At 57.7% G+C, this 27,924-nt stretch overlaps 1 protein-coding gene across 4 annotated transcripts in view; it reads right to left on the bottom strand.

Annotated features, from left to right (window-relative positions):
• CE3H7orf50 (chromosome E3 C7orf50 homolog) overlaps positions 1-26,817 on the bottom strand; it is a 109,444-nt gene extending 82,627 nt beyond the window's left edge. For 2 of the 4 annotated variants that reach the window (XR_007459641.1, XM_049639008.1), the window contains exons 1-2: positions 25,891-26,723; positions 18,566-18,689 (exon numbers count right to left, since the gene is read on the bottom strand). Coding sequence is in view for 3 of the 4 variants with exons in the window: in XM_049639008.1 (XP_049494965.1) it covers positions 18,566-18,689; positions 25,891-26,036 (270 nt within the window). In the remaining variant the exon portion in view is untranslated. The other 2 variants (XM_049639010.1, XM_049639009.1) reach the window with 2 other exon arrangements.
• Between the last annotated feature and the right edge of the window lie 1,107 nt (positions 26,818-27,924).

Here is a 27,924-nt window from a genome sequence, read left to right as displayed (position 1 = left end):
GCGTCTGGGCCCAGCTGACGCCCAGGGGGCGCAGAGCTGCCTCGAGACACCTGCTTTCCCCACGGAGCCGGGACGGGCTGCAGCTCGGAGAACGGAGAACGCGGGCCGCCCTCGAGGCTGGGGCACAGGAGGCGCAGCCCCAGGCTCTCTGGCCGGGAGCACCGCTCAGCCGAGGTGGCACGGGACCCACACTCGCGCTTCGGAGTGGCCGCAAAGTGCCAGGGCGCTCTGGGACGATAGAGCCTCACGCACACACACGCACCCTCACACAACTCGCGCGCACACTCACTCACGTGCTCGGACACACTGCCCGTGCATCACCCACGTCTTGGCTGACCTGGGTCCCCCGGACCCGCCCTCTGGGAGCGCTCCACCCAATCCACCAGGCGGTGAGACGCCTCCATCCTGAAAAGGGCGGCAGAGGCCACAGGCCGCTGGGAGAGGCACTCAAGTGGCCTCTCTGGTCCTCAGGAATGGCACTCTGCTAACCTCATTCAAAACGGCTTACGGTCACAGAGGGGCCACGCGACCGAGTCTGTACTCCACAAGCGACCGCCAGTCGGCCGCTCAGGGCAATGACAACATCCCACTGGGCCGGGAGGAACACGTCGCCCTCCGGGGAGACACCCCCCATCTGCACCCCAACACACGAGGACAGAAGGCCAGCCGCCAGGTGCTATTGATACTCACTAGGATGACATTTTCTCACACGAACGTGGCCGCCGTGGAATGCCTGCGGCCGAGAAGGCCGTCGTCACAGAACGGCACACGGCGCCCTTTGTGTTCCCAAAGTTCAGCCATACCGTCAGACGCCAGCTCACGAGGCCCGACCTCCTGGTAGGAGATCGAGACGGAAGAGATCCCGACCCCATTTTCACACATTACTTGATTAAAAGAACAAGTCACAGCGGCACGTACTGAGTGCCGACCACAGCCCAGGGCCGCGCCACACGTCTCCCGTGCGCGGTCTCAGGTCCCCTGCCTGCCACGAGCCGGGTCTGCGGCCACCCTGACTTCTCAGATTTGATGCTGGAGCATCAGAGGAGTCAGGTCAAGGGGAAGGGAAGTGGGAGGCTTCTGCGGGCTCTGATGCCGCAGCCAGACTCTACTTACCGGGTTTTATAGCGACAATGTGAACAGAACGCTAAGTCACCAAACTGCCCTCGGCAAACGCGGAGGTTTACTCAAATCCGCTTCTGGGCCACCTAGGCAAACATCAACCCCACGCATCCCAAAGGGATGCGTGTGACCACAGTGTCACTCGTTCCAACGAGCACAGGAGCAACGGCCACTTCTTAAGCACTTACCCGTGGCAGGAACCGCGTCAGCCATTCGATCTGTTACCTCACGCACCCTTGTGGCTGCCTGTGCGCTACCCGCGTGCGATCCCCATTGGACGTACCATCAGGGAGAAGCCGGGTGCCGAGGTCACGCCGCGTGCCGCTGCCCTGCCGAAACCCAGGTCACCCAACAAGCCCGCGGCACTAAGCGCTGCCCGCAGGCCTCCCCTCGGAACTTGACGACGAGGCGGTCCCGCCCGTGACAGACTCCCCCAGTGCCCACGTTTCCCTCCCTGCCGTTGGGAACACAGCCCCCGGTTTTGACCGGGTTCCCGGCTGCCCAGGCGGGGGTGACGGTCAATGCCTCGCCTGCAGCCAGACGGGCCGATGACCCGGGTGGGGCCAGCAGGGCGTGAGCGGAAGGCACGCAGCGTCCCAGCCATCTCTGTGAAGATGAAGCCACTGACCCTCGCTCCGACCGTCCCCTGCCCCGGAACTAAAACACTGGTGCAGAGTGAGCCACCGCTGAGCCCACAGCAGGGACAGCACCCCAGGGGGAGGCAGAGCAGTAAGGCGAAGGGGGCCCGGGTTCCCGGCTACTCACCCCTGGCCTGTGGAATAAACTTCTAGTCTACTTAAGGTACCGGATCTCGGGCTCTCTGTGCTTCGGGCGTTGGCCTATACCCTGCTACAGGTGTGTAAACCTCACACTTCCTTAGATCCTACTTTTTGGTTCCTTTCCAACACAGTCGCCAGCCCATCTTGCACGCCGAGCCCCGTGCCCCGCCTGCGGTATTCCCGGTGGCGGCCCCTGGACAGTCATCCCAGCCTGATGTCCAGCAGCCACACGCTTCCGACCTGCCGCCGAACCACGACCTGGTACCCAGGCCGGGGGGCTTCGGGTGGCGGCTGTGTGGAGTCCAAGAGAACGTGTGGGGCCCTGGGGCCAACAGAGGCTTGGGGGAAGTACGGACGGCATCGTGCAGACCAACCTGATGGGTCGGTGAGAGCCCAGACTTCGACCTCCGCTTTCATTCTCAACCTTGAAAGATACGACCTATGAGCACAAAGTGAGCTACTCGGCAGCCGGGGAGTCCGACACCCGCGCCTGCTTCCTTGGCCTGTTGGGGCCGACTGCCGCTCGGTCTCCTCCAGGTTTGCAAACGCACATTCCCGACAGGGGACCGTGCAGCCTGGCCGGAAGAAGGCCATCGTATGCCACGAAAACTCACCAAGAGAACGGCAAGTCTCACTAGGCACTGTTACACTGTTTACGCTCCTCGCAGCAGGAGACGTGAGCTCTGCGCCTGGGAAAACCATCTTCAAAGCGGCGACTGTTTTCCCAGCTGTGAATACTCCATCCTGGGAAATCTTTTCATACCATTACAAAAATAATTTTGAAAAGATTGAACAAATATTCAGGCTAATCTGCCCATTCTGGTATTTCAGACCCGAAATGGGAGAGCTCTCTTGCGCACGTTGTCTGATTAGCCAGCGATTAATATTCCTTATAAACGTTAGCGAATGTTATAATGAAATAAGCTTTCCTTAAATAAATGTGGTGTCCACTCGACTGAAAACAACAAATTTAGTGGCTTCCTCTGAACAGCCAGGAAGTGGCGATAACTCCAGCAGGAGGAGGGCAAGGCAGGAAGCATGTTGTTTTATTACGATGCGTGACCTTACAGAAGAGTGGTTCTGGCGAAGAAAGCGGCCTGGCGGCCCTGGGCAAAACCACCTGGGAAGGCGCGCACACACGTCACCAGTCGGCTCCTGGCACCTCTGGGGCAGAATTTCCCAGTAGCTTTAAAACACCCACGCGCGCCAGGGCCAAGAGCTCTCGAGACCACAGGACACCCCCTCTAAAGCGAAGAGGGAAGAAAAACAAAAAAACAAGCCACCGAAGCAGAGACTCACTCGGGAGGCCAGGTTCCGGGCAGGCTCTGCTTTCCGAGGCAGGAGGGGGGAGAGTCTGGGCTGGGGCTCCCAGGGCTGCGGTGGAACAGGGGGTGACGACGCCGGGCAGGAAGGAGAGCAGGGGATGGAGTGGAGCCACCCAAACCCGGGGACGGGGCGAGGTGGGGGGGGGGGGGGCCGGTGGAGGGCGGTTCAGTCTCCAAAATGGCAGTGACGGTGGGATCCTGGCTCGGTTCACAGACTCGCGTGATGAAGTGAAGTGTGCCCGCCTGCCTGAAAGCTAAGCATGTCTGTAAAAATACAGACATGGTCACGCACCAGACATTTCTCTCGGCGTTTCCATGTCTTCTGCACTTCTCACCATGGCTGTGCTCTACACGCCTGGCGTGGGTGGGGGCTCTGTCTTCAAACACAAGAACGCTCCTGGAGGCGTAAGTCGAGCGACACACGAAGAGCTCACGTGCGAGAGACGCATGCCCAGACCGGCATCCCAGGAACCGAAAGTACACGCAAAACGGAACGCACTGACGTCAGCAGCCGGAGGGGGCCTCCTCCATTAACTTTCTTTTTTCGTTGTTTGCAGGCCACTTTAGTCAACAGGCGAAGCATTTCCAGGGCACCCAGCATGCGCGACTTATCCGAAGGCAGCTCTTTTCTCATCTGTCGGTGTTCTTGGACGCCGGTCGGCACGACCGCCTTGTGCCGGGACGGCGAAGGTCCGCAGGCCCCCCGACACGATGCGTGGCCACACGGCGCACGCAGCAGGCTGCTCACACACAGATGCGGGCGCCCCCGAATCGCTCTCGGCAAAGACAGGCGAGCGGGTTCCTCCCCCGCCTCCCAGGTGTGCCTGGGCGCCGTGGACAATCCAGACCACGACCAGGACGAAGGCCCGAGAAAGGAGCCAGGTCAAGAAACGTGTGCGCCCGGCAGTCCGCTAGACGGTGTCCCCGGTGGGACCCAAGGCTGCGCGGCAGCGTCTCGTGGGGAAAAGTTACCAAGATTTGACTCATTGTTCATCTTTCTCCCCGGCCAAGCTCTCCCCTGAAAGAGCACTGCTGGTTCACGATCTGTAGACACCGGAAAACTCCCAGAAACCACTCCTGCCATCCGACGTCGCTCCCGGTGAAGCACACCTCCCACGTCAGCTTCAGGCCATGACCTCAGGCCTCCCATTTGCCAGGACTTGGGGCGACAGCCTGGGAAGCGGCCGTCTGGGCCCGGGACCCCGCTCCTTCCCGCCAGCCAGCCCCGCCCTGCCTGTCGCCCCCCCCGGGCTGCCGTGCTGGGCACCAGCGGGAGTTAGGGACCAGACGTGCCCCTGCAACACACATGCCAGGTCACCTTCAAACCCTGCCCTTGGCCGCCGTCCCTCCCCTCCCTCCGCACTCCTGAGGAGCAGCGCCACAGGGACCCCGCCGGGCCCCCGCCGCCCCGCACTCTGCACACCCGGTCAGGGCTCGCCTCTCTCGGCCCGCTCGGCCCGCTGAGCCCGCTGTTGGGTTCCACGCCGACGCCTCTGCCTTTGCTGTCTCAGTCAGATTCCGCTTCAGCTTCCCGTTTGTTCCCAGGCTGGGGGAGACGGGACAGAATGCCGACTCTCCCTCCCTTCATCCCCCCAAAACCGCAAACCCATTTAGCCTCGCCCAGGTGCCCTGCCTCGTGTTTCTTGTGAATTCCGTCCCCCGTCCTGCCGGCGGACCGTCACCACGGTTCCCTCCTCCCGTGGACCGGGCTGTTCCGCCGTGGAAGTCTTCAGGAGGGCCGTTCTCCGTGGGAGGCCCCGGGGGCCGGTTCTGCACTGATCTCTGCCGGAGGTCCGAACAAGTCTCCCGGTGAACTTCTTGGCTGGGGGCTCCCAGGTCGCGGGTCACTGAAATTTTGGGTCTGGCCCCCACGCACGCCGTGGGTTTGGGATTCTGATTCTCCATCACGGGCTCTTTCTTCGTCCACCCTGCCTGCCTGCTCTATCTGCCCAATGGGTAGGATTTTCCAATTTATGGCTCTTGGCTTCGGGGCCGGAGTCCGGCTCCACCACTGCACGTGAGGGGGCGGGCCACCTCGCGTGGCCGTGCCACTGTTAGAACACGAGCCCGGTTCCGATGACTCTGGGCCCACCGGCTCCAGTTTCGCTCGCCAGTCTGGCCTCGAGCTTCTGTATCTCTCACTCGTGGCTCGCTTTCAGCTACGCCATATGGTTCTGCCGTCACGCTTCTTCCACACGCTCACGCGTCTGAAGCGGGACAGGGTGTTTCTCACGTCCGCCAGTCCACCAGACTGGCAAGGGCTCTACGCACGTGCGTTACCTAAAATCTCACGACAGGCTGACAACCTGACGGGCTCCGGGTCACCTATGGCACAGAGCCCTTTTCTGGTGCCTCCCACACGGCCACCGAGCCAAGCTCACTCTCCTAGGGGTCACGGCCCCCATGCCACCTGACCCCCAGGTCACCATGCAGCCGACGGCCTCCCTCGAGCACAGTGAGCTCTCGGGCATGACAACCGGCAGCAGTTAACTAACGTGCCACGGTGGTTCTGGGGGCGGTGTCAGAGCCTGGACCAGGGCTGAGGGCCACGGCCTTTCCCCCAACCCGGCCCTAACTTGGCTCTGGCTTCTGGGCTCCCGTCTGTAGCGACGTCTCAGGGTCCGGCACTTAACCGGGTGCACAGCCGGCAAAGACTCCCTTCTGTCCACCAGGCAACCTCTTCCCTCCTCACCTTCGTCTGAGGGGACCCGACCACATGCACCCACTTCCCACAGAGAATGACTCAGGCCCCGGCACCGCATGGTGCGGGAGCCACACCCGAGCCCATCCCTCGGGGCTGACGGACTGTAGGCGGGCAACAACACAGCGTGGCCCAGCCAGGGCCAGAGGGCTGCCAGGCGCTCCTAGACAACAGGAGACAGGCTCAGTGGGGCCAAGTACTTGGTCTGGGGGGGGACTTCACCCATGGGGGCGCGTGCTGATAACCCCCGGGCAACCGCTTTCAGCTTCCCTGGGATCTGCCTTTGGAGACACTAGACGTAGAAGGACCCACGTCACCAGTGAAAGCTAAACCCGGCCGTCAACACCCAGGGCCTCCCCCAGCCAAGGGGGCAGAGCCGGTCCAAGTATGGCAGAGGCTGAGAAGCCAGCCCTCGAACGGGAGGCCCCCGGCTTTCTGAGGCAGCCGGCGATGCCTCGCTGCTCGACCCTCGTCTTTCTCTAACGGCTGGAGAAACGGAACCCCGAGGGGGCACGGGACAAGACGGGGCGTGGGGAGGCAGCGAGGCCTTCACCGGGGAGGCCGGTGCAGGGCCGAGGCGGCAGGAAGCTCCTGCAGGCTGGGAGAGGCGGAGGGGTTGTCTGCTTAGGGCAAAAGCCATAAACAAGAGTGACTTGACTGGAAAACTATCTGACACGTAAAAGAAAGATGAAAGGGGGATCCTGGGTGCCTCAGTTGGTTAAGCATCTGACTCGATTTCGGCTCGGATCATGATCTCATGGTTTGTGAGATGAGCCCCATGGCGGGCTCTGTGCTGTCAGTGTGCAGCCTGCTTGGGATTCTCGATCGCCCTCTCTCCCTGCCTCTCTTTCTTAAAAAAAAAAAAAAAGATGAAGAACCCTTAGCACGAGCAGTGTTTTCAAATCAATACAGAGAAGGTCAACTTTGCAAACAGACCTGGTAAAAAATCTAGAAGCTGCAAAAGCAAATGACCAACATGTACGTGGAGAATGACCGTTTGCGGTCGTGATCAAAGAAGCTGCAATGAAAGCAACCACGAGCTACCCTCTTCTTGGTCGTACCAGAAAACACGGAAACCCTAGGACCAGAGCCGATGCGGGTACTCTCATATATGTTAAATAGAGTACACCCACCGCGAAAACATGGAGAACATGTCCGCGACGTTCACCGCGAGGTTATCAGCCTGATTCCTTCCATGTGCTTTTCTCTAGTTTCTCCTTCTTTCTTTTTCACATTGGCCACGTATAACTCAGGAAAAACAACAAACGTTGCTTTTTTAAAATTCCACTTTGCCGAGTTGCTCTCTGCTGAGCACAAGGAGGCAAAGTTACAAACATCTCCCGGGCTGACGGCCGCAGCAGTGAGGGCATTAGCTATGGCCGGTGGACGGCGGGGCTGGCGGGGGCGGGGGGGTGGGGGCGGGGAGCCTGTTTTCTCTGGCCCAGAATGACAATTGCCAGGTCTCCACGGCAGCAGGGAAGCTGATCAGATTCTAGGTTTTCTGCAATTCTCCAGATGCGACAAGTGACTGAAGAAACCGTGTCTCCACCGTGGAGACCATGGGGCACAACGAGGCCGGCCTAACAGACCGCGGACCCGTGCCAGCCAACTCTGAGCGCTGCCCAGTGAAGACCACCCCTCTCGAAAAGCCCCTAGAGAAAAAGGATGTCGCACGCGGGCAGGGCAGACAAGGGCACATCACAGCTGGGCCCGCCAGGGCGGCGCCACCACGAGGCCGGGGCAATACGCCAATACCAGCCCACGGCGGTTTCCAAGCCAGGAGCACATGTCGCCAATCCCCGAGCGGCAAGTTAATTCCCAGGGAGCTTGTCCTCTTTGAAATGTGAGCACAGACATCAGAACGACTGAAATAACGAACAGAAACACTGAACGCTGGTGAGCGTGCTGAGGAGCTCACCTCGCGCACGGTGACGGCGGGAGCGGAAGGGAGGAGAGCCGCGCGTTCGGGACGCCTGGCGGGGCCTCAAAAAACGTGCCTCACCAGCCGGCCCGGCCCGCGGCCATGCTCCGGGCGTCTCCCCAGAGAAGCGAGCGCTGCTGCTCGTGGGTGTTCACAGAAGCTTCACCCCTAAAAGCCACGATCTGGAAACGACCCAAATGTCCTTCACTCAGTGGGTGAGTGGTTAGAACGGTAGGGCCCAAGGGAGCCGTGCAGCGACAGAGCACTTCTAAGCCTTGACCGCGCTGGCGGCTACAGCGATCCAAGCTGTGACAGAACTGCACTCAGACGCAGGCACACGCACGGGTGCACGCACACACACACACACGCCAGCAGTCGAGCACACGCAGGAATGCACACACAGGAGCGCACCCGCAAGCACGAGCACGGACGCTCGGCAGTGGCTGGGAGAAGGCCCGTCCCGTCGCGTGGAGAAGGTCCCGTGGTATCATCAGAGGTTGCTAAGGGACCGCCTGCCTCCAGGGGACCAGAGCACTAGAAGGGCCTCACAGGGCACCACTTCCAGCCCTCTCCTGGAGGAAGCCTCCCAGCGTGACCCCTAAACGTCCACCCTGTGTTGGCTGGACTTGCCCAAGGACAGATGGCTGACCTTCTCAGGGACCGCCCCATCGAGGCCAACATCTACCTCCCTGTGTTTTCGGCCCCTGTTCCCGGGTGTGACAGAGAGCAGGAGGGAGCGTGCGTGCACGGTACACAGCCCGCTGTGACACTGGAAAGCCCCTCCAGCGCTTACAGGCAGCGTCGGGGACTCGCCGCACAACGAGCCGCACCACCCTGAGGTCAGCTCCTTAAAACGGGTCTCAGGCCCCCGGGCCCCCCCCACCGTCCGGTGGCGGCTGAGCAGGGGAGAACCCAGATGCCCCCTAGCACGCCCGCAGAAGGTTTTGTCCTCTGTGTCACCCGCAGCCTCTGGAACCCTCCGGCGAGCTTCCTCGTGCGGTTTCCAGTCACGGCTTCCGTGCTCCGCGGATGTGTATCCGCTTCTCCAGCAAGCTGCAGCCAGCTCAGGCAGCGGCCTCCACATCCGCACAGGACAGAGGAGCCACTCAGGTGGCCAAAGGGCCCCACGCTTGCACCCTAGACCGTCGGGGCTTGCGTCCAGAAGAGAACACGAGTGCCCGCGCTCAGGAAGTGGCACGTTAGGACCACTCTCTCGGTGGTCCAACTTCCCGTCTACATAGATACTAATTTTATATTTCAAACCGAACGTCCTCCTGCCGGTCACAGATGCCGTATTGTTTTCCTAATTAGCCCTCCGTGTGGCGGTGTCCACGGCAACCTTTCCCCCGCAGCAGTGACACAGGGCCGTCATCGGTCCCCGGGACAAACCCAGAGGCCTGCCAAGCCTCCCAGGGCCCCACATACGGGCCATCCTTTACCCAAGGTACAATCCCCGGGCTTCCTTTCATACCGTGGAGACCCAGGAACTTGGGGCAGGAAGACCCCCGTCAGGAAGCACTGCTCCAGGGGCCAGCGCCGGCGGGCCGGACGCCTCGCAGCAGGGGGATGCGCGCTCTGGGCCGAGTCCCCTGTGCCCGCCTATCGGGGTAAATACACCGCATTTGCACGTGGCCGTTTCTTTACGTGCCGTCTGTGTGCTTCTGCCCCACACGGGCAGCCCGAGCAGCGACAGAGACCACACGGCCCACAGCGCTGGCCCGAAAGGAGAGATCTGCCAAGCCCCGATCTGCCTCAGACCCACTCTCTGACCAGGTGGGGGAAGCATGGCGACCAAAAACACTGACCGAGAGACCAAAAAACGACCACTTTCATAAAGCATCAAAGAACTGACGAAACAGGGCATCTGCAGACCCAAACCGAGCGGTACCCGGAAGCTAGTCCCCAGAGACATCGCAGGACACGGGGGCCGCTCTGTCCCGAGGCCACCCGCCGGTGCCCAGAAGTCAGGGGCTTGGGCTCTGGCCGCCTCCCGGGCTGAGGGGACGGGCTCGGAGGCCAGGGCCCTCCCCCGCCCCCCCCGCCCCCCCACCCCCGGCGAGGTGGAGAGCCCAGCGGCAGGGAGCCGTCCGGGCATCCTCAGCCTCTCCACCGTTCCGGAGCGCCCTTCTGCCGGAGAGCCCCGCACGGCCTCCGCGCGGGCCTCGTGTGCTCGGCGCGTGGGAGTGCGCTCTGCGTGAGTGCTGTGAGTCTGCGATGCGCGAGTGTGCTCCACGAGTGTGCTCTGTAAGTGGTCTGCACGCGCGAGTGTGCTCTGTGCGTGTGAACGTATAAAATGGCTTCCTCCACCAGCCACGGAGTGTGAAAGCTAAGATTCCGGTGAAGAACTTCCAAGTCTGTTTTTTTTTTTTTTTTTTTTTTTTTTAATGAAGCAGGTTCCACGCCCAACGTGCACCTGAACTCAGGACCCTGACTGAGGTCAAGAGTCGCACACTCTGGGCCAGCCGGGTGCTCCTAAAGTCTCTGGTTTCTTGAGACATTCTCACCTTTTGAGAGAAGTAAGAGCTAAAAAGATGTGTCTGGTTTTATAATAGACCTTTATTGTTTTCTTAAGGGGGAGAGTCTACTTCTGGGGGGGGGAGGGGGAATGAGATTGTTTTTTGGGTTTTTTTTTGAGAGACAGCACAAGTGGGGGAGGGGCAGAGAGAGAGAGAGAGAGGATCTGAAGCGGGCTCTGACCGACAGCAGCGAGCCCAATGTGGGGCTCAAACTCAACAACCGTGAGATCATGACCTAAGCCAAAGTCGGATGCTCAACCGACTAGGCCACCCAGGCGCCTCTGAGAGATTGTTTTTAATCACGTACAGATGTTAAATTTCACCCAGCGCTCTGCACGCATGTACTGAGATGAAAACAGCCACAGACACAGGTCCTTTCTGTTTCTATGGAAACACCCAAGCCGAGATCCGGCCTGTGCCAGGTTGCCCTCTGGCGCCAATCCAATCGCCGTTCGCCTCTTAATGCAAATGGGAGGAAATCGGTGAGAGACACTCCCTACTTCCAAGGTCACAACTCGTCCATCATTGGGTTTTCTCACGTTCTGTGTGATTTTTCCACCCCCACAGCTACTGCTGGCTGTAAACCCAGACGCTAAGCGACACGGTGACTTAACCATGGCTCTGTCTCAAACACGTACAATCTGACACACCTGCTGTTGTTTTACTACAAGTTATATGTGAAAAAAGCCCAGTGCAGGTAACTACAAAGAGGAGGCCATCATCCTAAACCCGTCTAAACTCTACCCCAACCCCGATAATAAAAAAAAAGAAAAAATCATCTTGCCTGATTCACCTTCCTTTATAAAACTGAAGAATTCTTGCCACAAATTATTAGAATTGGTTGAAAAAAATACATAACCATGAACGCTCCTATAACCTACTATATATGAAAACACCTAGGTTAATTCAACGTTAAAATAAAACTTCTTCCCATAGCAACACAAAAACCAGTTTTTAATACCTACTTGCTCAACAAGTTCATGTCCCAGTTGATCCCCATGAGCTGCTGCTGGGTTTGACTGGTTACAGGACAGTTAGGTGAAGGCTCACCATGCAGAGTGTGAGGACATAGTGGGTAGAAGAAAACGAAAAGCTTGGCCAGGCCAGAAAGGTCAATTTCTGAAAGGAAGGTGGGACAGACAGCCTCTGCCCGGACGGAGAAGAGGGCATACCGCGTGGCCGGGCGGAGACGGTCAGAGCGGGCCCAGGAGGCCCGGGGAGTGTCCGCTGCGGGGGCCCAGACTCCATTCCTGAGTTGTAGTTTGTGTATTTTGATATCGTGTGACAGGGAAAGACAGACCGATGGGATCTGCCCTGTGCTTGCCACAGGGACCCTGCCCAGGTCACTTGCTCCTGGCCAGACACGCAAATCTCCTAGGAGAGAAGCATGATCGTCTGAATGACATAAAAACAACCTCAAAAAAACACAAAAGACTTTTCTTTTTTTTTTTTTTTTTTTTTAATATTTTAACGTTTATTCATTTTTTTGATAGAGAGAGACAGAGTGTGAGTGGGGGAAGGGGAGAGAGAGAGGGAGACACAGAATCTGAAGCAGGCTCCAGACTCTGAGCTGTCAGCACAGAGCCCGACGCGGGGCTCGAACTCACGGACCGCGAGATCATGACCTGAGCCGAAGTCGGACGCTTAACCGACTGAGCCACCCAGGCGCCCCAAAAGACTTTTCGTGAAACGTGCAAGCTGATTCCAAACCTCGTGCAAATAAGAAACTAGGTGAAAACATCCAAAAACAGTGTCCACATGACAACTGGAGGTACTTACTCTACTCAATATTAAAACACACCTATAAAACCTGAAGAAGGGAGCAGCGCGGTGACAAGCAAGTTAAATATATCACAGTACAACACATTTATGGACTGCTGTGCAGCCCGGCTGAGAGGAAAATACAGAAGAGAAAACGCTCGTAAGTGACGGTGGGAGGGAGAAGGCGGCCTTTATCTCTGGGATGAGGACTGACATCTGCCTGCACGCACGGAGAATGTCGTCATCAAAGTCAAACTGGGACAAAGCATGTGTAAAACGTGCACAAAAAGGCAACCAAAGCACCAGGAAAAGAGGAGAAAGATGTGGTGAGGACACTCACAGGACAAAGACGCTCCATAGGTGACTGAAAACCGTCTCAGTCCCACTGCTGACCAGGACAACACCAATAAAACGGGCTGCAGAAGGGCACACAGGGGAGGCAGACGCCAGCGCCGGCCTCGGGCCCGGACGTCTCTCCCCTGGCACTGGCCACACGCCGTCCCGCCGCCGCTCTGGCCCCTGGGAGCCCAGAGAAAAGGTCGCACACGTGCACAACGGCACTCCGGTGCCGGGCAGGCGCATCCACGTGGGAAACGAGGTTAACTGACCGTTAAGAGGGCGGCCGTGAGACATGCCACCGCCCCACCCGGGGAAATCCGAACACTGCGGAAGATCCACGAAGATCCACACTTGCGGACTTGGAAGCATCTCCGGACACGCCCCTGACGAGTTAACAGAAAGTACAACCAAAGTACGACCGTACAAGAAAAACAGGTAAGTTAGACTTTATCAGAAGTCAGAACTCCTGCTCTTCAAAAGCCACTGCTGGCAAATGAGAAGGGGCCCCACGGATCAGGAGAGAATGCGCTTCAAAACGGAAATCGGATAAAACACCTACGTCCTAAACAGGTAACAAACTCTCAACACTCCACCGTAAGAAAACCCGCCACTAAGAGCGGGAAGAGAGCTGTGCGAGCACTTCACCCACGGGACCTTACGCACAGAAACAAGGCTTGCTAGATGCTCACGCCCGTCAGCGACCGGGGCAGAAACTACGAGAAATTATTTCAATGCGGGTGGTTTCCCCCACGTCAGTTACGCCTCAAGCAGCTGCTTGTGAAGACCACGCAGAGGAAGGCACAACCACGTTCCCGAGAGCGACCAAAACGAAAAATACCGACAACACCAAGTGCTGACAAACACACAGAGCACCAGCGCCCCCGCGTGCCGGCATGGAAGACGGCCTGGCAGCTCCTCGCACACGTAAACACACGGGGTGCCTGGTGGCTCAGGTGGCTGAGCGACCGACTCTTGATTTTGGCACCAGTCAGGCCATCGGGGTGGTGAGATCGAGACCTGTGCGGGGCTCAGTGCTGAGCGTGGCGCCTGCTTAAGATTCTCTCTCCCGTTCTCTCTGCCCCTCCCCCCACTCACGCTCTAGTAAAAAAAAAAATAAAAAAGTAAACATACACTTACACTGTGGTCCATCTGAGTCCTGAGAATTTACCCAAGAGAAATGAAAACAGAAAACCTCGCATACAGTCACAGCATACTCCCCACAGCCCCAAAGTGGAAACGAGCGAAAAGTCCAAAGACCAGGGAACGGAGAAACAAACACGTGGGACGTGCGGTGGGTGGGACATTACTGGGCAGTGAAAAGGAAAGCCCTCAGGAGGCAGCAGAGGTCACCGCGACAGGACGAGGGGGACTTCGGTCCCCTACACCTCACCGGGAGCCTCGGGGCTATCAGGGAATTTCTCTGGGTCCCTTTTCTCCAACTCCCCCAGCCCTGCACGGCCATCACTTTATAACTAACTGGCTGACAAGTCAGCATTCAGTAGTCACAAAGGAGAAAACAAAGACAACGCAACAGGGGAATTCAGGCTCCCGGGGAGCTGCCTGTAAAGACTGGCAACCCCTCAGCTGCTACTTTCACAACCAAAACTCCACTGCCAGACCCGTGTATTTCTTGAGGCAAAACACCATTAGGAAAAAGTACTTTGGTTCTGAGCAAATTCTCAAGGCCGCGAAGTTCACACCTCGCGTGATGGTTTTCGGAAGCGTTCGCCGGCTTGACACCCACGTAATTCCTATCCCGATTTCGAGATCACAAACGAAGAGACGAGGGTGGTCCCGTACGGAGCAGGTGTCTCCCTTCCAGACAGGCGACACTCCACTCCACGGCCGCTGAGGGTGTGGCAGTGCGGGGCCCAGCTTCTCTCAGCCCCGCTGTCACCGGCCACGCTCCAGTCGGGCCCGTGAAAACACACGGAGCACGCGGGGTGGCACCGGGAACTGGGGAGCCACCCAGCTTATGCACGGCACGTCACATTCTGCAAGAAGAAAAGTGCTTGCTATTGCCACCGTGCCCTCTAGGCTCCAGGAACGCATTCACTCCCAGCGTGGGGTGGTCTGCCGGACAAATCCGGGGTCCTTCTCCTGACACAACACCCGCGTTGACAGCAGTGCAGAAATGGGTGCCCCACAGGAGCCGCATTATTCCTTAGACGGTGCTGGGCCTCGCCGTCCCCGCACACGCCTGAGCCGCCCGCTGGCCGGCAGCCCTCAGCCCAGTTACACTAAGGAGTCAGGCCAGGCACCCCGTGGGTCCCTGTCTTCCTTGGGTGCTCCGAAAGGGAAGCAGACACAGGAGGCCCAAGTGGGAGTCCCTCCTCTGTCCCAGCCAGCTGAGCGACCAGGCAAGCGGCCGCCTCTCCGGTCAACTCGTGTGTGAGACCAGGACGGGCCACACCCGGGCCGGGCACCCGGGGCCACTGGGCCTGAGGACTCCGCTGTGATCAGGACGGTCTCGTGCAAACGCAGGGGTTCTCACCCAAGAGACAAGGGAGGAGGGCCCTGCTCACTGCCAGCCACGCCTCCGCCTCCAGGCAACCAAGGGCCTGGGCACCGCAGCGCCCCTGCCAGGTGCCCACCGAGGCGTGCAGGGGCCTGACTGGCCCGTGAGCGGGGCAGCCGCGTGATGTCTCCCTGTCGTGGGGCTCGCTGTCTGGGACAAAACCGAACGGTGGACTATCTCCTCGGCGGTGGAGGGGAGACCCTCGGGAGCAACCCCTGGGCTTCTGCCCCTTCCACTCCCAACTGATGACTGATGACGGGCCGGCAACCTCTCGGGACACGCCTGCTGTCTAAGATTTAACCCTTGCCACCCTCTCAAAGGAAGGGGCCCAGCAGCTTGAAGGTGGGCCTGTACGGCCCGACGCTCAGGCTCGCGGGAGGGTTTCAAGAAGCCGTGAAGCGGGCAGAGACTCCCTGGTGCAGAGGACGGGCCCATGGACCCCGACTTCCCGCGTCCCTCACGCAGCAGGACGGCAGGAGAGGGCGTGGTGTGGGCGGCAGGTCTCCAGTGAGGCCTGCGGCCAGCCGGCCGGCCAGAACCATATCCAGGGCGCTGAGGGAGGCACTAGCAGGGCTCGGCCCGTGCCGGGGGCGTCACAGACACCCTCTCCCGGCCTCGGGCGGCGAGGGCCTCGGCAGGTTAACGGGCTGGTGAGATGCGCAAAGAAGGGAGGTTCTGAGCGCCCGGGGCCGCACAAAGGGCTTCCTACGTTCCGGAGCGCACAAAAGAGGGCCAGAGATGAGTCCGCTGGGTGTGCCAAGGCTCCCCTCCCAGCAGGAAGCGCGGCTCTGAGGAAGCTGCCCCGGGGCCACGGAGGGCCAGCCCTGGGGAAACTTTGGCCCTCCTGGCACTGGCTCAGGGCGCTTGTGCTGTGGGAAGTGGCCACACGGGCTCCCACGGGCCTATCCAGACGGCCGGTCCCGGGAGGACGGCACACTGGTCCAAGTGGGGACAGAGGCTTCTCTGTTCCTCATGCGGATGGATTCTGGGGTTGATCCTGCAGCCAGGGCAGGGCGGGGGGAGGGGGGGGGCGGGGGAGGACAACACAGTACTTTTCCACGAGCTCCCAGGGGAATGGGATGTGCTCTCCAGGCCTGGTCCACCCGCCCGCCTCAAAATTAGGTGCAGTGTTCCATGTGCTTTCCTTAAAAACGAGCCTGACGTGGCTTTTCCATAATTTCCCATGAAAAGCAGAGTGAAGAAATCCTCTCATTAGCGCAGCCCAAGGTGTGTCCGCCTGGATGAGCCCCTCCCTGGGAGACCGGCCCCGGCAATGTACGAAGGGGTCTTTGGGACACAAGCCCACAAGCGCCGCCACACCTCAGAGACCTCCCCCTAGAGTGCTCCCGCCCCGTAACCGCGCTGGGCTGGAGCTCCTCCCGGGAGAGGACCGCGGGCCGCCTGCAGGCGGAGGGGCGGCGACCCCTGGTGGCCGGGCCCGCGTTCCCACGCACCGCTTCCTGCTCCTCAGCCGGGCCAGCCTGCCACCAGGTCAACACCCCGGGGACCGAAAACCAAGCGGAAGTGCACGGGACTCCAGCAGCAACTCTGTCCACTACACCACAGACCCCGACAAAACTGTCGGCCTCGAAAGAGAAACCAGAAGCTTCTCTTCCGTCTTCCAAATCTACTTTACCCGACGTGTGCTTTCATAACAAAAAACAATCACACACTTTTAAAAATGACCTGAACTCAGCAGAAAGAAGGTCCCCCTGAGGTGAGGCAGAAATCCCAACCTGTGCACACGGCTACTGTCAACCCGCCCTGTTCTGCGGGGCCTGCCCCGGGCTAGCAGCCGGCAAGCAGGCCACTCCGAAAGGAAAGCTGCGAGTTTTAAACAAAACTTAAAATCACCAAGGTGATAGGATGGAGTTTAAAAAAAAACGGAGGAGGGGCACCTGGGTGGCTCAGGTCATGATCTCGCGGTCTGTGAGTTCGAGCCCCGCGTCGGGCTCTGTCCCGACAGCTGGGAGCCTGGAGCCTGCTTCGGATTCTGTGTCTCCTTCTCTCTCTGCCCCTCCCCTACCTGTGCTCCATCTCTATCAAAAATAAATCGCCAGGGACGAGGCGGGGGCCTGGGAGCCAGCTGGCAAAAGCACAGAGATGCCTCGGTGGATGGAGGCCTCAAGTGACCCGGACCAGTGAGTCACCGAACTGGGTGCACACCCCCTGAGGGACACAGACTCGCCCAGGCGTCTACAGCACGGGTGGTCTCAGGAGCGCGCTCCCAGGGCCCTGACGCCACGTGTGCTCCATGTGTACTCGCGCCGAAACTGCTCAGAGAAAAGGCCAGAATGGCCTGCGGTCAGGAGTTGGCGTTGTCATGAGGGCCCTCCTCTCTTCCTCCCCCTGCACCACGGCCCTTTCCCCATCTTATGAGAGAAAAGCCAACTGTCACCCTGAAACCTGCCGGGGACGCTTCTGAGGGCAGAAGAGCCCACAGGGCTCTCGTAAGTGGAGGCACGGTCTGAATCACGGGTGCCACAAACAACAACAGCAACTGGCCAGAGACGCATCCCCGACCGAGTCAGACGGTTTCCAGTTCTTCCTCCACAAGGACTGAAGAAGGACCTAGTCAAGTTGTCATCTAATGGCCGATCTCTAACAACAGATTGGGACCAAACGTGCCCCCAAATCACAGGAACAGTCTCCGACTCTAAGGAATTAAGCGACGCTGCCCAGACGACGCTTCCACCCACGTTCACCGGTGTGAACGAGCTTCTCGGTGCTTCCAGGCAGGCGTGGACCCACAGGAAATCCCGTCCCCTCCGAAGACAGCAGCGCCCGCCCACAGATGCACGCGTCACCACGGGATACGCGCCTAATCACGTTCTACTTCATGTGCAATCTGGGAGAATTTGTGACACCCTACACTGTTTCCATCAACCGCATCCTAGGAATTGTAAAGACAGCTCAATCAAGAAAAACGTTAACGCTCAGACCAGGAACCAAATTTAAGTGCACGTATTTTTGTAACAGACTTCTGTCCCATTCAATACGAGCATTTGTATGTTGTGATCTGAACTCTCTTTTAAAGTTTATTTTTACTTATTTTTGAGAGAGAGGGTGAGCGAGCATGCGTGTGCAAGGGGGGGGGGGGGGGGGGGGGGGCGCGGGGGAGCAGAGACAGAGGGACAGAGAAAATCCCAAGCAGGCTTTGCACTGTCAGCCGAGCCTGACGTGGAGCTTGAACTCCCAAACTGTGAGATCGTGACCGGAGCCAAAGTCAGACACTCAAGTGACTGAGCCCCCCAGACGCCCCAAGATCTGAATTCCTCAGGACAGACTCCAGGCCACGCTGCACACGTCACTGCGTGCACGGCACGCCACCCATTCCCGAGAGCGCAGCCCGTGCTGTCCCGCCGCCTCCCGTCTCAGACACAAGTGCCCCCGACAGCACGGCACCCCAACGGCGGTCGGTGGACGCTGTGCCCGAGGAAAGGCGGTCGCGGCGTTCGAACCCGAAGTTCACCCACCCTCTTACTTGTCTTACAGCCGCTCCCAGAAGCCCCGCAGCGCAAAGGCTTGTAACCCATCCCGCCCTCGCTGCGCCCTCCCTCTGGACTGGGACCCCGCGTGCGCCCACCTCGGCGTGCGCTTCCCCGGTGCCCGGTGTGGCCGCGGGTGGCATCTCCTTCGCTGACGCCTTCTTCAGTTTTTTGTTCTTTTTCTCTGTCATTTCGGTAATTTTTCTCTTCCGTTTTGCCATCCTGCAGCAGAGAAGGTAAACTGCTAAGTGCGTGATGAGAGGTCCTGGGCCACATCACATTTGTGACCGAGGGGAAGAGCGCTCTCCCGCTATAAAAGTCCAAACAAAGGCAGGGGCACCCAGGGGGGGGGGGGGGCTCAGTGGGTTGAGCATCTGGCTCAGGTCACGATCTGGCAGTTCGGAAGTTCAAGCCCCACTCAGGCTCTGGGCTGACAGCGCAGGGGCTGCTGGGGATTCTCTGTCTCCCTCTAACCCTGCCCCTCTCCTCTGCTCTCTCTCAAAATAAGCAAAATTTAAAAGAAAGAAAGAAAATATGGAAAATCTACACGAGTTAAGGGAAAGGTCAAATCCCCTAGGCAAACCGCCCGTGATCTGGGGATGTTGCAGGCGACCGTCGCCGCCGTGGCTAGGGCATTCGGTCACGGTGATGGGCCCGGGCCGGGCCCCTCGACTTGTGGAAGCAGCACCACCCGGGCCGCATATAAGGCACGACACGGTGTGAGAGGCGTCTGACAGGTGTGCTTTCTCCAGCACAGTGGTATGCAGAGCTCCAGGAAAAGCCCGGGAACCCTAAAACCCACGTCCTTCGTGGGATCGTGCCCCAGGGAACAGAAGTGGTTGAAGGCCGACAGGTCACAGTGGAGAGCCCTCCCCTGAGGGGCACTGCCAGTGGCTGCTGGGACCTCCGAGAGGGCTCCTGCGAGGGGGTATGTGGGAGGGGAGACCTCGGAGTGCTTTTTAACGCCAGTTCTTTCAAACTGTATTTACAAGGTCTACTAATATCAGCTTTCGTTCTAACAAACTATGAAAATGTATTTCGTGTTTTCATGCTCAACTAACTCCCAGTTAACATTCTCCATGTTCCAGATCTTACAGGCACATGTAAATTATACACGTACATATTGTATACTTATGTCTCCACATGTAAATTATACACGTACATATTGTATACTTATGTCTCCGTCTTTTTAAAAATTTACCTTCAGACCTGCGGTTCAAGGCTGTGTATACAGGAAAAGGGACAGAAACCCAATGTCGTTCTCTGAGCACCAGCTCTAGCAACAGAAGTTCAACACATACTTTGTGAGCGCCAACTCTGTGCCAGCCACTGTGCGGGGTGCCAAACACAGAGCGAACCGCATGGCACGCAAGAGCCTTGACCTCGTGAAGCTTCCCTTGTGGTGGGCAAGAGAGCTCTATCGTGCAGGTGAGAAAATACTTTTACGTGGGGATGAACGCTACCGAGAAGGCAGAACAGAAGCGAGCGCAGGTGACGCACGGGCAGGAGGCCTCTGGGAGAAAGCCGGTGAAGGGCAGGGCTGGGGAGGGGGAGGCGGGGGACGGGAGTGGTGCGCGCGATGAAGAAGGTCCGGCAGGTGCAAAGGTGCAAAGGCCGGGCCTCCGGACCCCCTAAAGGGCCTGTGGGCAGGGAGGGCAGATGGAGGGCGATGGCCCCCTGAAGGCGAGCAAAGGCTGGATGTGTTCTGAGAACGTGGGCTTCCCAGGAACACGCTAGTGAGATGTAAATTTCCCCCAAAGCAAAACCATTCTCATGGGGACAAAAGGGGAAAATTCCGTCAAGGGGGCAGCTGGTGGAATGAAACACGCACACCCCGCCACCAAGCAATCCACCCATGTACATCAGCACTTGCCAGTCACTCTGTCACCACCTGCAGAGTGCCGACCATGTGCTAGGAGCTACTCCAGGCTAGACCTCGCAGTCCAAGAGACTTATTCACACACAGGTGACACGCTTATGGGGGACACAAACGCAGGACACGTGAGACATCACTAACTGTAACCTGCAACCAAAAGAGAGGGAAAGCATTACGGGAAAGGTGACATAAAGGGTGATCACAGTGGAAAAGGCCTAGAAACAGAGTACGCGGAGAGCCCAGATTTGGGTTCTCAACACCATCCTCTATGAAAAAGGAAGCGGGGAGGGGAGCTCCTTAGACTCCTGGTCTGGGAACCTTTGCAGAGCAAGGAAAGTGCAAGGAGAACCTGGGATATCAAGCTGTGCTGAAACGCAGGAGATAGTCAAGGAACACAGGGCCACGTTCCGGAGGACACAGAGCCAGCATGGAGGGCTCCTTCTGCCCCAAATGGGGCTATGATCAACGACAGCATATTGAAAGAGTATCACTGTTGTGGAATCAGAAAAATTCCAAGCTCCACAGTCTTTAATTAAGCCTTATCTAAAAAAAAGTATTCAAAGCCAGAGGCTACAAATTTCAATTAGCAGTATAATAAGAAATCGTGAAAGAACAAGAGACTGTTGACACAGGGGCTTTGAAAAGACAAAGGACTCCATCAGCCAATTACCTTGTTGGGGAAATAAGAAAAGTTTAGCAAATATTTACATACCAGTCACCACAAAAGTTAAGTTAAATCTTTATTCCTTCTGTAAGTTATCATTAAGAAGTGTAATCACTAAGTCTATTTGCTAAAAAGGGAGAAAGACTTTTCTGTATTATAAAAAGGTTTCTTTTAATAGTTCTGAGAGATGGTATGTCTCATGACTTTGAGACAACGGATGCTTGGTATAGAAGACATTTCCTTACATTTACGGTCAGTGATTTTCAACAAGGGCGCCTAAACCATTTAACGGAAAAGAACAGTCTTTTCAACAAAAGGTGCCGGGACACCTGAACTTCCACATGCAAAACAATGAACTGAGAGCCCTACCTCACACCAAACACAAAAATTAACTCAAAATGGATGACAAACTTAAGTGGAAGAGCTAAAACACAGGGGTACATCTTTATGACCCTGGATTAGGCAAGTTTCTTACACAGGACACCAAAAAAAAAACAAAAAAAAAACCACACAGCGAAAGAAAAAAAATGAACGGCGGACCTCTCAAAATTAAAAATTTTTGTGCTGCAAATAATTCCAGCAAAGAAGTACAAAGACAACATCAAGAAACGGAAAAATACTTGCAGGTCATGTAACTGACAAGAGCCTTGTATCCACCAGGTGTGAAGAATTCTTACAACCCAATAAAAAAGACAAAGTCGGTGAAAAAACGGACAAAGGATTTGAATTCGGATTACCCCCCAAACAACACACAAGTGGCCAATGAGGACAGGAAAAGATGCTCAGCACCATTCATTGTTAGGGAAATGTAAATCAAATGACCCCACTTCACATTCCTAGGTTGGCTCCGGTAACAAATACCGGTGATGCCTGAAAACTTGGAACCCTTATGCACCGCTGGTGGGATATAAAATGGTGCAGCCACTCTGTACAACAGCCTGGCAGTTCCCCAAAAAGTTAAATATGTCGGGGCACCTGGCTGGCAGTCAGTAGAGCATGTGACTCTTGACCTCAGGGTTAGAAATTCAAGCCCGACGTTGGGTGTAGAGATTACTTTAAAAAAAAAAAGTTCAACACGTTACCATGGGTCCCAACAACTCCACATGGAGATACCTACCAAAGAAAATGAACACGTCCACGTAAAAATTCCAACACTGACGTTCACAGCAGCATTCGTCATAGTATCCAAAAGGTGAAAAAACCTACACATCCAGCAACTGCTGAACAGGGAACAAGACGTGGGGGCGCCCTCGCGATGGACGGCACTGACCGGGCGACTCAGCACCGTCCTGCCGCGGGACAGGGGCCAGGCGCGGGTTACCGCACACGGTACAAGCTCGCCTACACGCGGTGTCCAGGACAAGTCCGCACAGAGCGGGAACATAGCTCCGTGGGTGCTCAGGGCTGGTGGAGGAAGGGGCAGGAGGGGCTCATAGGTCCCGGGTCTCTCCTGGGAGAAGGAAAATGTTCTGACACGAGGTTGCGGTGATGGTCACACAACGCTGTGAATTCATTAAAACACGGGAAGATTAAAAAAAAACACAAAACAAAAAACCTCACACCTCTCTCAATTATTTGTAATAAATTTAACAACACAATGCCCCTGTATTGGTTTTCCTTCCTTTTTTTCCCTTAGCGGTAACCCTATTTCACAGGGTTGTGAGGACGGCGTGCGCGTGTCTACGGCATCTGGCACACCCAGGGCCCACGAGTGTGCATCAGCTTCCTGGTGTGCAGCCAGAACAGCGGACGAGCCAGCAAAGGGAGAGCGCGGTGTTGAGGAAAGCAGCCCCGGGGGAAGGTGGGGCCTCAGGGGGGTTAAGACCCCTCCTTTAGGTTTCTTTTTCCTCCCAGGCCTTTCTGCAAAACAGCAGGCTCCCCAGGCTCTGCCAGCTTCGGTAGGTGGCCCTGTACTTGGTGGCTAGAGGGAGGCCACGTTGTGTGTGTGTGTTGGGGGGGGGGGGGGGGGGGTAGTTAGGAAAGTCAATTCCGAAAACTGCCCTTTACTGAGAGCTGACCAGGCACCAGGTCCTGTTCTAAGTGCAGGACACGCACGAACTCGGTTCCGTCGTGTGGCCGTTGAGGGCAGCACGCGGGTGAGGAAACCGGGGCATCCCTGTCAGAGGGGCACACCAACCGATGGCTCCTACGGTCGGCACACCCGAGTCACGCACTGAGCTCGCGCTACGGGGAAGGGTGCAAGCGATCCCGGCACAAAGAGCTGAGGGAGGACACCGCCGGCCTCCAGGGATGGGGCCTGGCGGGGGAGGGGGGAAGGCTGATGGCATCCTTTCTGTCCCTCGGCCGCTACGGCTGGAGGTTTTTAGCTGCACGCACACATCACCCAGCTAATTTGATAGGTTAAAAACGCCATTTTTAAAAATTCTATTATTCAGCGTTAGCCACAGGATGGTGAAAAGGCCGTCCGGGATCATGTCTGCCGACAGGACAAGAAATTGGTGCAGTCTTTCTTTAAGGTAATTTTATAAAATTCATCAAGTGCTTTCCAGTTCCAGGAACCTCTCCTGATAAAATAATCACGGGCTGAGATTCATACACAAGGGGGACAACGGCACCGTATAAAGCCCGCTAACGCCTCTGACATCGAGGAGCGGAAAACACCGTGACCGTCCCACAACAGCGGACTGCGGACTGGGAAAGCGACCGATGCCCGTGTGCAAAGGGGCAGGCCTATGCAGGACGGCGCAGAACACCCGGCCACAGGAGTAAGAGCTCATGGCGCAACACCAAGGGCAAAGATGGGGCACAAAGCTACGTGTGTACCCCGTGACCCTCGTTTTGTGAGGAAAATCGTACACACACACACACACACACACACACACACACAAAGAGAAAAACTAGAAGGAAACACATCAGTATATTAACATTTTAGGAAGTGAGAATTACAAGCATGGCTTTCCCCCTTCTACTCTTGTCATTTCTACTACAAAAGCTTTAAGATAACCAGCTCCAGTTCAGTGGAGCAAATGCTTCCGCCAGCAGAAAGCTGACGACCCAGGTCAGACACACACAGGGCGGCTAACCGTCTGGGTGGGGTGACACTCACAGGTCAGGACGCTTCAGCGTCAACCGGCTGAGGCTGCCGGGTCCCCAGGGCTGAAAAGAAACCCCACAGGATCTTAAAAAAAATAACTGACCCTACAGGAAAAAATTCTTTTAAAATCTGAAAATCCCACCCGCAGCCAATGGCCCCTCTCACCCAGCGCGTGTTACCTCTGATATGTCCTGGGGGCCACAGGGAAGGACACCTTCCAACTCACAGGGCCAAGCCCCCCTCAGGAGGGTCTGCGCCCTCACAATCCACAGCCCTCGAGGAAATCAGTCTGAGGAGTCCAGGAGCGGGATCCTAGCACCTGAGCCGGCCTGGGACCTCATTCCTGTCCTTTTGGATCCAAGCCTAGTCCGAGTTCCGACTTGCCCACTTAGACGAACGGCCTCCACGTTCTGCTCTCTTGGTACCTAACCCACCCCTCCCTGTCCCTCCAATGGCCAATCTCGAAGTCCTGTCACTACTCACTCAACCGAGCCCACCTCCCATCTTTCCAGCTCAACCCCCTCAGCACCCCGGGGCCCACTCACCCTTCAGCCTCACCAGGGGATCCACCACATTCCCCACCTCTGCCACCTGCCTGGCCGACCCTCTCCTCTCTCAGACCTCCACTGTCTCCTCCCTTCTGGCTGAGAACCTTAATTCCTGATCACAAAACAAGGGGAAGGGAACTGCAAGCTCCCTACATCTACCCACCTGCCCTCCTCTCCTGTTCTGATGGAAACAGGCCAAGTTCTGACCAAGGCCAAACCCTCCACTGGTGAGCTGGGTTCCAGCCCCACCTGCGCAGCGACATCACTCTGAGCAACGCCCCTCCTTCTCGGTTCCGGCTTCCCATCTACTCACTCAACTAAAACTTCCCACGAGGCAATAATAAAAACTCTCTCGATCCCACATGCTCTTCTCCCTATTTCTGCCTCCTTCTGCAGTAAAACCCTGTAGAGCCACCTGCACGGCCTGGAACTCCTTCCCTCCCATCCTCTCTCCAACCCCTCCACCAGAACTGCTCTTCTCAAGATCACAACGACTCCATATGGACAAAGACGCGCTGTGTGACCAAACTCCACCCAGGCTCCTCTCTCCCAAAGGGCCTCACACCTGGCCCACTAATGCAGTGTCTAACAGCTCAAGGCCCTATCCCTGAAATGACCCTGGCGCCCCTAAAGAGAGCCTGCCTGAGAAAACTCAAGGCTGCCAAAAGAATGCAGTCAACACGGGGAGACCCCACCCGACAGCCCTATGGAAGGGTAGCAGCCTACCTTTGATAAGCGCTAACCAGCAACCCCGGGTGGGTTTCACATGGACCAACCCCCCCTCCCTGGTTTTTGTAATGTTTCACTTCCTAAGGCGACTGAGTGCCTCCCCTTTCCCCTCCCCATTCCCTCAATCTCCCTTTAAAACACCCACTCGCCCCTGGACAGACATAAGGAGAATTCGGTTCACGCGATCTTGTCCCAGCGCAACAGTTACTACTGATCAAAATCCACCCTTGCCGCTTTGCTCGCCACAGACGTGTAATCTCACGGCGAGTCTCAGTACCCTCCTCATTCCACCCAACAGCAGCATTTGGCAGGTGATGCTTCCTTCTCTCGGCTTCTGAAAAAGACACCACACCCTCCTGCTTTTCCTCCTCCCTCTTCACCTCCTGAGCCTGGGCACTGAAGAGCTCCGTGCTTCCTGCCCACTTTCCTCTCTGCCTGCACTCATTCCCTCAGTGATCTCATCTAGTTGCGCGGCTTTAAACACCTCCCATCTACCAGCCACCTGGAATTTCTCCCTGAATTGCACTCAGCTATCATCAACGCCCACACACATCATCTCAGGCGCAAGGCGTCCAAAGCCACACTTCCGATCTTCCTGGGGCATCTGCCCTCTCCATGAACGGCCATCAGGAAATCCTGACTTCTGCTCGGGCTTAAGGCTGTGGTGCCCCACATCTCCTGCATCTGACACAGCCATTAACCCTGTCAGCCTTGCCTCCAAAACACATCCCGAAGACAGTAACTACCTTTCACTCTCTGTGCCGTCACTACCCTCCCGTCTGCATGACTCACGGTCCCCGCCCTTGTCCCTCCAGCCCCTTTCCAACACAGCATGCACAATGACTCGTAGAACGTCCAGGTCAGGCTCTGCGGGACACCTTCCCATTTCGCTCGGAGAGGAGTCCGCGTCCTCGTCCAGGCCTTGCGGGCGCAGGTGGCTGCCCCGCGCGCCTCCTTCCCCGCTCTCCGGCTCGTACTCCTGCTGCAGCGGCTGCTGCTGCGCCCGGGATCCCTCGACCTGGGGCGTCTGCCGGCACCGACGCGACTCGCTCGCGGCGCCCTGCTCCGCCTTATTTTCCTGCAGGCTCCCACACCTTATTAATTCTCTGTCCTCAGAACGCAAGCGCCCCGGGTCGGCGTCGTTTCCGCCCTGAGCCCGGCGGCCGCCTGGGGCCCGGGACAGTGCGGACACGCGGGAGCCCACCGAACGCTTCAGTCAACGAGCGCTTTGTGGCGAACGGGATGCCCGGCTCGAGGGGCACGGCCTGGGGCAGCCGGCGGCTCGGACCCCGCGCGCACCCTGCGGGCCTCCGCGGGTGCCCTCCGACGCCATCCGGGCCCGCACACCCACGTGGGAGCCGCCCCGCGACCCCCGACCCTGCAGTCCTCGCCTACCTGCGCGTGGCCGCCGACGCGGGCTTCCGGCAGGCGCGCCGCCAAGGTAACACGGTCCCGCCTCCCTGAGCGGCGTCGGCCATGAGCGGCGTCGCCCATTGGCCGGGGCCCGCCCCCATCTGCCCGCCGGCCAACGGCACGCGGGAGCCGCGAGTAGGCGGGTTCAGGCGCAGGCGCGGACTGGCATCGTCATCTCTAGGCGCCGCCGCTTGCTGGGAGCTGCAGGTTGCCTAGCAACCCCCCCCCCCCCCCCCCGCTTGCTGGCTGCCAAGACTGGGGAGCCTCACCCGGTTTCCGGCCGCGGGGGCGAGGCGACCCCGGGCCGGGACCCCGACTTGTGTGTCTGGGCGCTTGGGAGTTGTATTAAACATACACATTTGTATGAACTGAAGACACTGTAACGTTAGAACCGTGCACCGGTTTCAGACGCCGCACAGGAGGAGCCCCGGCAATGTGGTCGTCGGCCTAGGGTTCGCGGCCGGCCCGCGGTGAAGGCGTGCGCCCCCTGCCCGGACGACCCCACCTGGGTGATAGGTGCCCGAGTGAGGGGACTGTGGCCGCCTCAGAGCATCTGGGGGTCCGGGAACCAGAGCGCCACGCCGGGCAGGCAGCGCGGGGCCGCAGAGGGAGCAGGTGCAGCTCTGCGGCCCCTCCCCTGCTGCCAGCACCTGGAAAGCGCGGCTCGAGTCACACGCCGCTCTCCCGCGTGCGCAGGTGCGGGCACTTGCAGCCTCGCCGACCTCGGGACGCGCGCAGGTGCTGCTCCGGTCACTCGCCGCCTTTGAGCACGCAGGTGCGGGGACGTCCAGCCTTGCTGACTTTGGGAGAAACCGTCCTGCTCTCAAACTGACCCGACCGGCCTTCCGACAACATACAGAAAAGTTTTTATCCACGTACAAGCTTAAATAGTATATAATGTAATGTAAAAATATATAAATAAATGTGTAATGTATTTAGTTTTGCCCTTTTTTTCAGAGCTCTTATATTGTAGGAATAGGTCGTTCAGATCAGCCTCCCATTGAGAACAGCATAAAAAGCTGGCCAAAATATAATCATTTAAAAATAGCTGGTTTCTATGCCATCAGTGTGCTAATTGGATAGTGAAATATCCTAACAGGGGATACAAAGGAAACCCAGAGCACTAAACTTGATGTTCAGCAACACTTTCCACTCAGAGCCCAGTCCATTCT

This window comes from Panthera uncia, chromosome E3, assembly GCF_023721935.1.
Source record: "Panthera uncia isolate 11264 chromosome E3, Puncia_PCG_1.0, whole genome shotgun sequence".
NCBI lineage: Eukaryota > Metazoa > Chordata > Mammalia > Carnivora > Felidae > Panthera > Panthera uncia.
The sequence above is the reverse complement of the archived record's forward strand: the minus strand, read 5'-3'. Positions and strand labels throughout refer to the sequence as shown.